Source organism: Gadus chalcogrammus, chromosome 3 (assembly GCF_026213295.1).
Source record: "Gadus chalcogrammus isolate NIFS_2021 chromosome 3, NIFS_Gcha_1.0, whole genome shotgun sequence".
NCBI classification, from domain to species: domain Eukaryota; kingdom Metazoa; phylum Chordata; class Actinopteri; order Gadiformes; family Gadidae; genus Gadus; species Gadus chalcogrammus.
Genome location: NC_079414.1, coordinates 1,289,196 through 1,304,260, shown reverse-complemented (window position 1 = coordinate 1,304,260; position 15,065 = coordinate 1,289,196). Strand labels below are relative to the sequence as shown.

Below are 15,065 nucleotides of genomic sequence, written 5' to 3'. Positions count from 1 at the left end.
GCTGGCAGCAGCCATTTTGGATATAGGGCTCTACAAAAAATTCCCCACATTTTTGTGAGGGGCACCCCGGCTAATTTTTTTATTTAACCTTTATATATGACAAATCCAGTGAGAAACGAACGTTTCCTCTCCACGGTCACGGAACTTCTATAGATGACCCAACTAACATGGGTATGCCGTCTTCAGAACCTTTCATTACCTGCACTAAAGAGAGAAAAAAGAGTGCATCCTCATTGTACCCAGCACTTCTGAAAATGCACTTCTGAATGCGTCTCTGTCCCAAGCACATTTCAAACCAAACTGACGCCCATGCTACTATCCTTGTAATGGTTCAGTTCACTCTCAGAATGTCAACTTACCCATGTTTAGTGTGCATGTTACACGGTGTCAAGATCTATCTTGGATCTGAGGATTAACAAGCAGGCCACTAATGTACCGTTCCCAATGACCTTTGACCTTTAGCGTCCGCAGGGGTCCTTGTTGCCCTAGGCCCCTTGGGTCAGAGGACCCTAGGACTACTGTGACTGCAAAACCTAGACAGGCACAATGCGCTCGAACCTGCGACTCTCAGCCCATGACCAGCAGGCCCACCCATCCCCATTTACTAGGATAACATATTATAATAAAATCTACTTTACCCATTTTACTAGGAAATAATAACATCTAATTTATAGTCTACTTCACCCTATTTACTATGTGATAACATCTACTTTACCCCAATTTACCATGAGATGATAACATACACTTTACCCTATTTACTATGCGATAATAACATCTACTTTACCCCATTTAACATGAGATAATAACATACACTTTACCCTATTTACTATGTGATAATAACATCTACTTTGCCCCGTTTTCTATGTGATAATAACATCTACTTTACCCCATTTACCATGAGATAATAACATACACTTTACCCTATTTACTATGTGATAATAACATCTACTTTACCCTATTTACTATGTGATTATAAAATCTAATTTATCCCATTCATCATGAGATAATAACATCTACTTTACCCCATTCATCTTGAGATAATAACATCGACCTTACCCTATTTACTATGGGATAATAATATCTACTTTACCCCATTTACCATGAGATAATAACATCTACTTTATCCCATTCATCATGAGATGATAACATCTACTCTACCCTAAGAATCGATGAACCGACAATACTAGGAATACAATGGGACACTTACTATTCATATTAAGTCCAATGAATGCAAAATCTACACATATAAAAAAAAGAAATGTTATGTTTCATTACATGGGTTGAAAACTATAATATGAGCATATGCTGTGTGTGTATATATATATATATATATACACACACAGCATATGCTCATATTATAGTTTTTTCTATATATATATATATATATATATATATATATATATATATATATATATATATATATACACACTGTATATACACACACAGCATATGCTCATATTATAGTTTTGAACCTTGAACTTGATTTCATTGCTGGTGTGCATGTGCGTCATCCTCCACACGGTGGCACTCCTGTCCCGCGGCCTCCATAGGCGAGCCATGCGTGACGTCATCCGGAGCGAGGAGGAAACAGGCTGCTGGGGCGAGCTGTCACTGAATCGACCGAGTTGGAGCGGAGGACAGGGAAGCCAGTGTCTCCAGTTACAACCGAGTGGAGATCACATCCGACACTTCTACTGGTTTAACTTAACTCAGGCTGCGCGTCTCTGAAACCTCCGTTGGACTCCAATACGCACAGAAAGAGCGGAAAAGCTTTGGTTTTTTGGCCATGGCTGACGTTAGTTCAAACGAGTCGTCCTCCTCCTCGGACGTGGCGAATCGGTTCGCCCGCAAAGGTGCTTTGAGGCAAAAGAATGTTTACGAAGTGAAGAACCATAAATTTATAGCACGATTCTTCAGGCAGCCGACTTTCTGCAGCCACTGCACCGACTTCATCTGGTAAGCGTGTGTTGCCCCCCGCTGAGCGCCTGTTGCCCCTATTGGGCGCCTGTTGCAGAAGTTCTGATGTTCTGCACGGTGACGGGACACAACTTCTCTTGCTTCCAAATGCAAACTGCTTGGAATGGTCACCTTTTATCCATCGGTTTCAGGAGATATGGTAATTTATAAAGTAGTGTTTGCAGTTTGTGACAACACGTTTACCTAAATGAATCCGTCAGGAAGCTCCATCCTTTCCTATCCCATTGCCTAAATTGTTTCCAGATGACTGGTTACTGCTCGTAGCAGTGCATGAGTTATGTTTTTATGTTAAACATAGCTCTATTAGTACAGGACATTTCATCACATAGTAGGCGAATTCATGTCACCTGTTAACCATAATTCTACACAGCCCTTCTATGTCTGGTAGGTCGTTTACCTAACGAGCTGTAGGTGTCTTTGGAAAGGAAGTCATGTAGGCAGCCTTGTGCTGATAATGGGCGTGTTCCTCCAGGACTAAGCCTATCTCAACCGGTTTGCAGCCTTTGCAATCTTTTACCTTGGCCTCGGTGCTCAATCAATGTTTAGCTAATAAAACGTAAACAGTGTTTTTTTATGGTACTTTATATGGTTTTATGGTTTTCAAATTAATGTGTTACATTTTTTGTGTTTGCTTCTACAATACTTATACTGTACTGACATTAAGCTGTTAATGAAATACAGCTGACCGTTTGAACAGATGAATCGAGAACCCGGAAAGATGTGATCCATATCTTTTAAATGTCTTTCTCTTTTTCACAGGGGGTTTGGAAAACAAGGCTTCCAATGCCAAGGTAAGACAGACTCTGATTGGCAGTCCAATTCACTCTGCTGCCCCACTCACACTCCATGAGCCTTACACCTGTGGTCCATTTTTAATACGCAGTAGACAAGTCTTCATCAACGAGGGGTGTATGTCTCTCTGTTTCTTTCTTCCCAGTTATTGCTTATTGGATGGTCTGCCTTGTTGTGTCTTAGGTCATGGCCTCTATCCCATAATGATTAAGCCCAGTTATTACTATCATAACCTGGCCACCTCCGGGTAATCCTCCTTATGACAGCGGGGCTGAGCGGAGCAGCCTGAACACGGCTGTTCATCACACACCACCTTGGATACAGAGAGGGGTACATATTATGGCAGTGGAATTAGGGTGCTGCTGTGGCAAACCATGAGCAATCTTAATCCTAGTAATAATGTTGGCTAAGACTCATTTGTACCATAATGTGTTGTACAATCCCGATCAAACGGACTGTTGCCTGCGGAGACGAGGCCTCACCCTCGCCGGTTGCAGGTCGCAGCCCTTGATGGATGGATGTAATATAGGGGGGTAGTGCTGGCCACACTTTCGCTTTCTCCCTGGGCTCTGGGTGGCTGCCCACAAACAGGGAATTTCTAATAAAGACGCTTATTTCATTTGACCCAAAAGAGATTGATATCCACCAACACCCACATACGCACGCACACACACCCTCACGCTCTCTTTGTCTTTCTTGTGCTAACACACACACTCACACACACTGTTTGTTGTCTGGTCTTCCCTGTATGGCTTTTGATCCATGCTGCTGGAGGCTGCTGAATGTTGGATCTGTTGTTGATGAATGGGATGAGGATCATTATGAGAAGGATGTTTCTATGCTTTCCAGCGCTCTTAACCTGCGCCTCAGTCTGCTTCCTGTGCACCTCTGATGTGATGGAGCCATGGGGCAGGTAGCCTGCTGCGTCTAATGTGGAAACGGCCGGCACTGCCAGGGACTTAAGCCCGACTTGGCAGCTCCGTTGGATAGATGGGCCTGGATACTTTGTTTAATGTATCCCCTTTTAAATGAGATTTCACCAGCAAGCGACAACTGTGTTGTCTGTCCAGGTGTTCCAGATTTCCTCCATCGATTATGACAATGCTATACGACGGGGAAAGCTGAACTCCAGCTGAATGTTACATTGACCATTTAGCCGTTAACATTTGGGAACACAAGTAGGACTGTGTGTGTGTGCGTGTGCGTGTGGTTACAGGGCTCTCATTGTACAACTTACAGCTGCATTATTGTTAGCAGGTTGGTTGGCCGATGTCTGTGTGTGTGTGTGTGAATAAGTGAATGCGGTTGAAGCTTGTTTTGATGGAGAAATGTGTCTAGACTCAACCAAGCATGGAAACTGAACCAGCAAAGGGGTCGTGGATAAGATACATGCTGGATTCAGGTCAACATTAGCACTTTTCAAAACCTTTTGGCCCCGCTCCCCCCTGGCAGAGCCTAGGATGTCTTAAACACTCTCTGAAACGTAATGGAGTCCTCCTGATTTACATTGCACCTGGTATATTGTTTCACAAAGTGCAAGAAATAATGGAATTATGTATGGGATCACAATAGGACAGCTTAACACGGACTAATAAAACACAATTTACACACTAAGAGGATGCTAAGTTGTTGATGATATAATTATTAAGGGTTGGTTCTAAAAGAGTTGTCTGCTTGGTCCTGTAGACCTCTCTGCTGGTGTTCTATAATAATGTTATCACTGCATTAACAAAATTTGAATTAGTGGGTAGTTAATGTACCCTATTTGTTAAGGTTTCCCACAATGTGACCGATACTAGCAATGGTGGAATACTCACAAAGCACTTTTCTTTGACAATAGCACCTGCTGTTAAGCTTGATCTGAGCGGTTCATTGGGGACCATTCAGACTCAGAGAACCTACAAGGTGGAAATGGTTAGCTAGGACTTTTTTTATTGAACCATCACAACCATCACACGCAGGAGACAATGTTTGGGGAACGATTACTGATACAAAATATTTTTTTCAATCCAGTACAGAGGCCTCGCCTCCGCTGGTTAGGATTAATCCAGGCTGCTGTGTGCTAAGAAGGCACTGGGACAGATGAATACATGATGGCAGAGTACAGTGCGTATACAATGAAGTTGTTTTAAAATGTCATCAACTGAATGCCATCATGTAAACACAATGACAAATCGATTTTTGAAGCAATCCAGAACAATAGAAGATAAGAAGCTCTATTTTCAGATGAATCTATTCTCCCTAATGGGTAGGCCCCCCTCCTCCCTCTCTTTCCTTAACGATGTGCTGCAGAGCCCTTGATGCTGTCTGAACCTGCTGTATGTCTGGCTGTTTGGACAGTGCTCAAAACATCCTGGAGTGCATCCGCCAGCCTGCTCCTCGTAACGCCGCGTTGACAGGCCAGTGGAAAAGCGAACGGCCCTGTGCCCATCGTCTGGGCTAACATTGGCACCAGCAACCTTCACGCATCACTGCTCCTACTCCTGGTGTTTACTTCCTCCTCCGCCTCCTAGTGTTTGCTCCCTCCTCCTCCTCCTCCTGATGTTTACTCCCTCCCTCTGCTCCTCTGCTTCTATTCCACCTCCTGGTATTTACCCTCCCTCTACTCCTCCTCCTGGTTTTTACTCCCTCCCTCTGCTCCTCCTCCTATTATTCACTCCCTCCTTCTGCTCCTCCTCCCTCCCTCTGCCCCGCCTCCTTTTCCTCCTCTCCCTGGTTTTGGTTCCCTCCCTCTCCTCCTCCTCCGGGCGTTTACTCCCTCCCTCTGCTTCTCCTCTTCCTCCCCCTGGTGTTGACTCCCTCCCCCTTCTCCTCCTCCTCCTGATGTTTACTCCCTCCTTCTGCTCCTCCTCCCTCCCCCTGCTGGTCTTCCTCCTCCTCCTCCACATGGTGTTTACCATGGTCTTTACTAGTTTCACTACAATGTTATGACCACCACTAGCTAGTGGAAAATACATTAGTGTCTGGTACAGTGATATATTTGTATATGTTAGGCTATATATTGAGATGGCAGTGTGCGAAATACCCGTCAATATTCGGGGATGTCCTCATCCCCAGATTGTTCTCGATATGCAGTAGCCAGCTAGGCCATTGTTATGTATTACTTCATAAATATAACGTAATAAGGATGTCTAAACCAGGAGTTGTAGTCAACATAGTTTTGACTGGATCTACATAATTGGGAACATAAATCAATGCGCACACATTAGGAATGTGTCGGTCGCGACTGATTCGTTACAACGAACGAATCCCGAACGTGAACGACAAGAACTGGTTCCCCAAAACAAGAAGAACTGGTTCTTTGATTCTTTTTTTTTAACATCAACCAAACATATGGTCACGTAAATAAAATATACAAACGAACAGATCTCCGTCTCCCCGCGACTTATATTGATTGAGTCTACAACTTCCTCAAAGATTCAGCCAATGAGAGGTAGCAATGGTGTTGGAATGGCACCTGGGTAAATCAATGACAAGGCGGTACCGTCGAATATACGCGCTTTCTCTCTCTGACGTATCTTGGGTCATACCATTCGACTCATATATCCCCCTACATTTTTTCGAAAATAGACTTGACCTCCATCTGTTTATTGGATAAACGCATTTCCCAATCCCAGGAGTCTTTGCTCCATTCTACGTCAATTTAAGAACAAACAAAGAAATTAAACTGCAGTTCGTATTTTTTATTTATGACCATGCAAGTTCTGTAATGCCTGAACAATGAAGAATTAAATGTAAAGTAAAATAAAATTATAAATGTAAAACCATGAATGAAATATAGAGAGTAAGCAAGTGGTATAAATATTGGTGGGACGTTCGACATACTATATAGCAGGCATCTCCAAACGGCGGACTGCGGTCTTGACGGTCCTATCCGGACCCACGACCAATCAAAAAAATATATATATATAAAAAAAAGTTTTTTTATTTTAAATTTTTTTTAAGATGTAATCTGACGTAACGAACGAATCAAAACGAACGAATCAAATAAACGAATCGTTATAGTGAACTGAACTGAAAGAACTAGTTCCCGGAAAAGAATCATTTTGCCCATCCCTAGCACACATAGAACAGGCAACGCATACAACAAAAAGTAGTGCCTTCATTATGTGGGTATACCACATCCATAACAATTCCTCCCTTCCAGCTTTGATGTAACATGTAAACATCAGAAGGTAAGTAATGTGTTAGATAACTATAACTATAACCGAAATAAGACACTTAATCAATCCTCAAACAAACATCACTTGATTACAACAACAACAAAGGGGTGGTAGTCAGTCATGACTACAAATCAAGTCTCTGAGGTGCTCTGCGATTTCTCTCAGGGTAACGCCTGGGTGGAGAACCAGTGGAAGTTGGTTGGCGTTCAGCAGCCCCTGTGGATTCAATGTCATCATCAAAGTCCTCTGGTGCTGTAGAAGCAACCTCCTCCGAGTCTTCACGTGTTATTGATTCCTTAGCCGTGGTACTGCGAGCCGTTGCCTCCAGTAGCTGGTCATCATGCCTGCGCCAGACCATGTCAGGCCCTACACGCACGGTGTACGTCAGTGGTCCGGTCTGTGACAGAATCTCTCCCAGCTGCCATTTCTGGTTTTTACCTCTATAGTCTCTGGCAAGCACTTGGTGTCCCACACTGAAGGTTCTCAGTTGTTTTCGTGTCTGTCCACTTGTACACTGCTTTTCCAGTACATGTTTGCAAATGTCTGGCTTTAGCAAATCCAAACGCGATCTCAGGTTCCTGCCCATGAAAAGCATCGCTGGTGTCTGTCCCGTTGTAGCGTGTGCAGTGTTTCGATAAGCCAGCAGGAAGTTTGCCACTTTTTGTGGTAACAACGTTCCCTCCTTCCCACTTGCTTTCCTCGACTGTTTGAAAGACTGTACAAAACGCTCTGCTAATCCATTTGTTGCAGGATGGTGAGGAGCTGAGGTAATGTGCTTGACACCATTCTTCCTGATGAACTTCTGGAACTCCTCCCCAGTGAATATGCTTGCATTGTCACTCACCAGTTGTTGAGGCAAACCCGTGCGTGAGAAGAGTGTTCGCAGCATGTCCACAGTTTGAGCAGATGTGGCCTGTTTCACTGTGAATACTTCGGGCCACTTTGAGTGGGAATCCACCACAATGAGGAACATCCGATCCATAAAGGGTCCTGCATAGTCAATGTGAATACGTTGCCATGGAGTAGTGGGCCACTCCCATGAGTGGAGGGGTGCTGTCTGGGGCTGGCGCTGTATTTGTTGGCACCCACTGCAAGTCTTAGCGAGGTTTTCAATTTGGCTGTCTATGCCAGGCCACCAGACGTAGCTTCTAGCAAGGCTTTTCATCTTTACTACACAGAGATGCCCTTCGTGCAGTGACTCCAGCACTCTTGAACGCAGCTTGGGTGGCACAATGACACGTGAGCCCCACATGACACAGCCTTGACACACTGATAGCTGGTCACGACGGGTGGAGTACTCAGGTAGCAGGGGGTAGCCATGAGTTCGCCATCCATTCAACGTCAACTCATATACCTTGGATACTGAGGGATCTCTGTTGGTTTCCTTTTGTATCTGAGCTCTTGTGACCGGAAGTGACTCCAGTTGGGTCAAGTGGAACGCGGCAGCTGGATCAGTCATGTTCCCCACCGGGTGTGGCTCGTGTGGGAGGCGTGAGAGTCCATCTGCGTTTCCGTGCTGTTTTGTCCCATTAAATTCAATGGTGTAGGTGTGAGCACCTAGAAACAGAGCCCATCGTTGCAAGCGTGCCGCTGCCATTTTTGGAACACACTTTTGAGGGTTAAATATCGACACAAGGGGTTGATGGTCCGTGATTAATGTGGAATGCTTTCCGTATAGATTTTGGTTAAACTTCTTCACCCCCCATACTAAACTCCTTCTCTGCAGGGGCGGATCTAGAAAAATATTCATGGGGTGGCAAGAGGGGGACAGGAGATTTTGAGGGGTGGCACCCTATGGCAGAAGTATATACAGTATGCCGATTTAATTAAAGCCATATCAATCAATACTTACTTGGAAAGCCCCCACATTTAGATATTTTGACTCAATAACATTATATTTAATTTATTGTGGGATGAGTAAAGCCTTACATTTAAACATAAAAGGTGTCAGAGAAAATTTAATAAATTATTACTGAATAATTACAAAATCAACCTGCCTTACAACAAACACCTGCACTATTATACCAGCAGGGGCATGGGGCTAAAAATATATGCAAAGAGAGCTGCAATATGTACTTTAGTTAACAATAAGTTGGCATTGGTCCATGAGATATTCCTATCAGATGTCAATCATCAGTCCAACTTGAGTGCAAATATCACTTTATTCACAGATTCCAATAATTTACATACAATGCCACCCTCAAAATAACTCCCAAAGTAGAGTGTATAACCTGCATGCTTGGAAGAGCCAAATGGGGATTCAGGGGAAGTGCTATCAAAGATTTCCCTCTCTTTCTTTTTTTATATCTTTAATTTCTAAGTATTTAAGACCTTTTGGGTTTACCTTATTATTTTTTTTGCTCTTGATGTGAAGCTTGTTTTATTATTAATTATTGATGACTTATATTGGTTTATAAAAGTTCAGACAGGTGTGCAACCAAGTAGATTAGAGATGGCCATTTGTAAATAATTTACAGAAGATTACTTGCATTTTGTTGTCCAAGTACCTGTTACTTGGTTCAATGACAATAAAGTTTAATATAATCAAATCGAATGACTGTTGATACAAAAGGAGGCACATGAAGTTAACGGTCAGGAAAACCAGCTGAGTGTAGAAGGGTTTGTGTTTGTTAGCGCGTCTTTAGCGCGGATTGCAATTCTTATTGCAGCATGCAGGGTTATGCGAGAAACATACGGAGGGACGCGGTCGTTGAGCTCCGCCGCCCCACATTGCATGACACGTTAAACTCAACTAGAATCGCCACCATCAATTTGATGTCAACAGAACAAAAATAGTCGGAAAGCCTACAGAAACTATAGATAGTTAATGTGACAATCACATTATTAAAAATAAACTTGGAGCAATGATTTACTAAGGAACTATTTTCCAATTCCAATCTTTAACTATGATGTTTCTGTAATACACAGCCCTGCTCTTTTCTAATTATTATAATTTCTTTATAGATAGACGGTTGATCAGTACTACCTCAAGAATGTAGTCTCTCTGCCGCGCCGCTTGCTTCGTTCGTTTGGAGGACTCTCGCGCCTTCCTTGTATTCAAAATCAGTGCCGGCGGGAGTCTTGGGGAGGGGGGGGGGGGGGGCAGGCGGGATGGGGCAATATTTCCTGGTTGCATTCACTTGCAGTCGGACTTTTGAAATTCGACATTTTGTAAATGTCTTGTAAAAGCAAAAAAAAAAAAAAAAAAATGAATTTTGCGCTGCCAACTGGGGTGGCAGCTGGGGTGGCAAGGCTTTTTTTAGGGTGGCAGTTGCCACCCCATGCCACCCCAGTAGATCCGCCCCTGCTTCTCTGTCAATTTGGGCATAGTTGCATTCTGCAGCGTTTAGAGATCTTGACGCAAAAGCGATGGGCCGCTCCGTCCCATCAGGCATTCTGTGTGAGAGCACAGCGCCGATACCATACGGGGAAGCATCGCAGGCCAGGCGCAGAGGGAGACTGGGGTCAAAGTGTGTCAAGACCTCCTCCGATGTGATGAGCTGTTTAGCAGTCTTAAACGCTTGTTCACAGTCTTTGGACCACTTCCATTTCTTGCCCAATTGTAACAAACCGTGTAGAGGGTGCAACACAGTGGAGAGGTTTGGCAGAAATTTGTGGTAGTATTTGATGAGGCCCAAGAATGAGCGCATCTGGCTCACATTCTCCGGCTTTGGTGCTCTCAGAACAGCATTGATTTTGTCCTGAGATTTGTGGAGTCCATGTCTGTCAATGATGTGACCACAATACTCAATTGAGTCTTTAAAGAACTCACATTTGTCCTTGTTGGCCCTCAATCCATACTCCTCCAATCTCGACAGAACTCTTTGTAGGTTTGTCAAGTGTGTCTCATCATCAACTCCAGTGACAATGATGTCATCCAGATAGCATTGGGTTCCCGATATCCCTTGGAGTACTCGGTCCATGGCGCGTTGCCATATCGCTGGGGCACTAGATATACCAAAGACCAATCTGTTGTATTGGTAAAGGCCTTTTGTGGTATTTATCGTCAGATACTACCGTGAAGACTCCTCCATTTCCATCTGTAAGTATGCCTGAGCAAGGTCTATCTTTGAGAAACGCTCTCCACCTGCCAGGGACGCAAATATATCATCAATGCGTGGGAGGGGATACTGGTCTGCATGCAGGACAGGATTCACTGTGACCTTGAAGTCACCGCAGATTCGTACAGCACCAGTCTTCTTGACCACGGGCACAATTGGTGTTGCCCATTCACACCAGTCGACTTTGGAAAGAATACCTTGATCCTCCAAGTGCTGTAGTTCCGCCTCCACCTTTGGGCGAATGGCGTAGGGCACAGGACGAGCCTTGTGGAATTTCGGTGTTGCATTTTCTTCGAGAACAACCTGTGCTTTCAGGTGCTCCAGGGTGCCTATTCCATCTTGGAAAACCTGTGCAGACTGTGTCAGTATCCGTTTTAGTCTTTCATCGGTAGTGCTTCTGTTTTGCTTTGAGGTGATCTGTATTGCCTTTATTGACTGCCAGTTGAGACGAATACTTCTCATCCATTCACGTCAAAATAAAAGTACACCCTCACTCTGCAGCACATACAACTCCAAACTTTGCTTGTCCTTCCCATGTTTCACTTTAACTTTCAATTTTCCCATAGGAGAGATTTTCTCCCCTGTGTATGTTTTCAGCATTACTGAGGTTGGTTTCAGTTTCACCTTTGGAAATGTACTCACATAATCTTTGTGGGAGATGATTGAGAGGGCAGATCCTGTATCCAACTCCATCTTTAATTTCACTCCCTCTACCTCAGGTGTCACCCATATGATGTTACGATCTGTCTCTTTAAGAGAATGAATTTTCAGACATGACAAATCTGCATTTGAATCGCTTGAATCAGTTTCACTGACCTGATGTACATTTCTGTCCCTCTTTCCTATTTTCCTTTGGTATGATTTGTTATCACTTTGCTTCGACCTGCACATTTTCTGTATGTGTCCAGGTTTGTTGCACTGTCAACAGTCTTTATCTTTGAACCAGCACTCAGTTGGGTCATGTGAATTTCTCCCACACCGAAAACATGACTGTTTTCTGTCCTTTGGTTTAGTGTGAAATTTATTCACAGAGCATTCTCCCATATTTTTCGTTTGCAATTGAATTGCGTCTTTTGCAACAGTTTCCATTGAAACGGCGATGTCATATGCCATATCCAGTGTTAGATCTCTCTTCGTCAATTGTCTTTTCTGTGTACTCTCATTGTCCAAACTGCATACGAGCCTGTCTCTGAGTGCATCCAAAAGTCCCGCCCCGAAGTCACAATGTTCAGCCAATCTCCGCAGCTCCGCCATATATACAGCTATAGACTCCATCTTTAACTGATCTCTTATGGAATCGGAAACGTTCGGCTATGACTAGTGGCTTCGGTTCTAAGTGGCATTTTAGCAAATCCACATTCTGTTGGAACGTTTTCTCAGACGGCTTATCCGGTATAGCTCCCATCAGACTCAAAAGCACCGCAACCTTCTTCTCCTCCTCCACGTCATTTGCCACACAGTATTGTTCAAGTCTTTCCACATAAGCAGACCAATCTTCTACAGTACTGTCAACACAATCCATCCGTCCAATATTAATTTTCACTTGTTTCGTTTCTCTTCACTCACTGTGAAACTTTTATCCGGTCACTTCTTCCGTAGGATACTCCGTAGCGTGATTCTGACGGCCATCAAAGACACATTCGACCTGTCTTATGGAGCATTGCACCGCGGGGATACAACACGATTCTCGTCGGCAATTGTTATGACTTCATAAATATAACGGAATAAGGATGTCTAGACCAGGAGTTGTAGTCAACATAGTTTTTACTGGATCTACATAACTGGGAACATAAATCAATGCGCACACATAGAGCAGGCAACGCATGCAACAAAAAGTAGTGCCTTCATTATGTGGGTATACCACATACATAACAGCCATAACATTACAATATTTCATGGATGCAAGCAAGCCAAGACAATCAATCTATATCTATAGCCTACATGACAACACGCACACACACACGCACACACTTTAAACACACTGGTAAAGCAATAGGAGCCTCCATTGGCTAAAGTTGTTGGGATGCACGTTATTTTATAACAGGGAGAGGCAAAGTTGTGCATTACAATACAAACACGACAATAATTGGCACCATTCTTGCGCACTCAGAAGAACATGAACTGAATAAATGCCAGGTATATAGCATATCGGAGACGGGCACACAATCAGTGCACTTGAAAATGAGATCATTTGCAATCATTGATCACATATAAGCCCACAACAAGCCAAACATCACCACGGCAGGGGCGCTCTCTCTCGCACATTCACACAATCACTCCATCTTCTCCAACTCCAAGGCAAGGCTGTTTCACTAAGACCACAAACAACCACAACTAACCAGCCTACATGTCCACAACAATGCACAACAATCAGTTCTATACATTGCGTCTATCTTCTGTTTGGTACACATGGCTAATTTGCATACTTGCGCAGGACTGTCGGCTCCGCTTGGCGAAAAAATAGAACGTATTTGTGAATAAATGCTTTGAATTCTGAATGCTGGACATTGTGAGCTTAATTAGGCTACATTTAAGTGACCTTTAGTGAGATGGCCTAAAACGGAATACAAATTAATTATTCTAGGACATAGTCTTTCAGGATCAATTCAGAGGTTCAACTGTTCATTTTGCTTAGCCAGTGAAAGTGATCAGCTGTAGATTCCACACTGTTAAAAATACTTCACTACAAGTAGGCTATAAGTCCTCCAAATAATTCAGCAGAATTGCATTTGGCCTACTGCCATAAGCATAATAGGCAGCAGTCATTATGCACTAAAATGGTCCCGGCCAGTGTTCTAAAATGGTCCCGGCCAGTGTTCTATAAATTATTGGAAGAGCCCCCCTGGATCGGCTGGGAAAGTCATAGTCACGCTGATTACAGGTGTTTACGGCTCTCACATGACAGCCACGGAACGGACACATCATCTTACATAATTTGATGTATTGCCGTATAGTTAAACTAGCAAACCATCGCAAGGAAATGTAACAAAGCTGTAGCTGAAAGATTCATCCACAAACATCAGAATAGAAAAACACTGGCAGGGACCATTTTAGCACATATGACTACTACTGCTGCCTATGCTTGTGGCAGTAGGCCTAATGCAATTCTGCTGAATTATTTGGAGGGCATATAGCCTACTTGTAGTGAAGTATTTTTAACAGTTTGGAATCTACAGCTGATCACTTTCACTGGCTAAGCAAAATGAATCCCGAACAGTTGAACCTCTGAATTGATCCTGAAAGACTATGTCCATATACTGCAGGCTCTCATTTGCAAATGCATCCCAACAACTTTAGCCAATGCAGGCTCCTATTGCTTTACCGGTGTGTTTAAAGTGTGTGCGTGTGTGTGTGCGTGTTGTCATGTAGGCTATAGATATAGATTGATTGTCTTGGCTTGCTTGCATCCATGAAATATTGTAATGTTATCGCCTAGCTGGCTACTGCATATCGAGAACAATCTGGGGATGAGGACATCCCAGAATATTGACGGGTATTTCGCACACTGCCACTTCAATATATAGCCTAACATATACAAATATATCACTGTACTAGACACAAATGTATTTTCCACTAGCTAGTGGTGGTCATTACATTGTAGTGAAACTAGTAAAGACAACACAGCTTTATGTTACGGCGAAACATGGAGGCACTGCAGCTCTCGACAATGCGTTACTTTAGTCTGGTATTTCTCTTCACTGATGGGTTAGACAGCCTTCAAACTTAGTGGTCAGGCAAAGAAGAGGGAGGGGCTCGTTCTGCATACCTAATAGCCGGAGTGAATAACTAATAGCCGGAGTGAATAACTAATAGCCGCGGCTATTAGTCATTCAAAACCGTACGGATTCCGTACGGATTTCCTACCAAACCGCACAGAATCTGTATGGATTCCGTGCGGTTTTGCACTTTTACCGTGCCATTCTAGGGCCGGATTGTGGCCTTCTTGGCTTTCCATATCCCGTGGACCTCGGCGCACTTCTCGTACAGGCGCCTCTCCGGAGACGGAGGGTTTTACGGGACAGAACCGATCCCTTGGCATTGTCTGACGATATTCAGATTTCAGACTTTATTG

At 43.6% G+C, this 15,065-nt stretch overlaps 1 protein-coding gene across 1 annotated transcript in view; it reads left to right on the top strand.

The window, feature by feature from the left end:
* The first annotated feature begins 1,589 nt into the window (after positions 1–1,589).
* Positions 1,590–15,065, top strand: part of LOC130377970 (protein kinase C alpha type-like) — a 297,706-nt gene continuing 284,230 nt past the window's right edge. The window contains exons 1-2 of the mRNA XM_056584916.1: positions 1,590–1,956; positions 2,737–2,768. Of these exons, the coding sequence (XP_056440891.1) occupies positions 1,787–1,956; positions 2,737–2,768 (202 nt within the window). The 5' untranslated portion in view covers positions 1,590–1,786. The remainder of the gene's footprint in view (positions 1,957–2,736; positions 2,769–15,065) is intronic.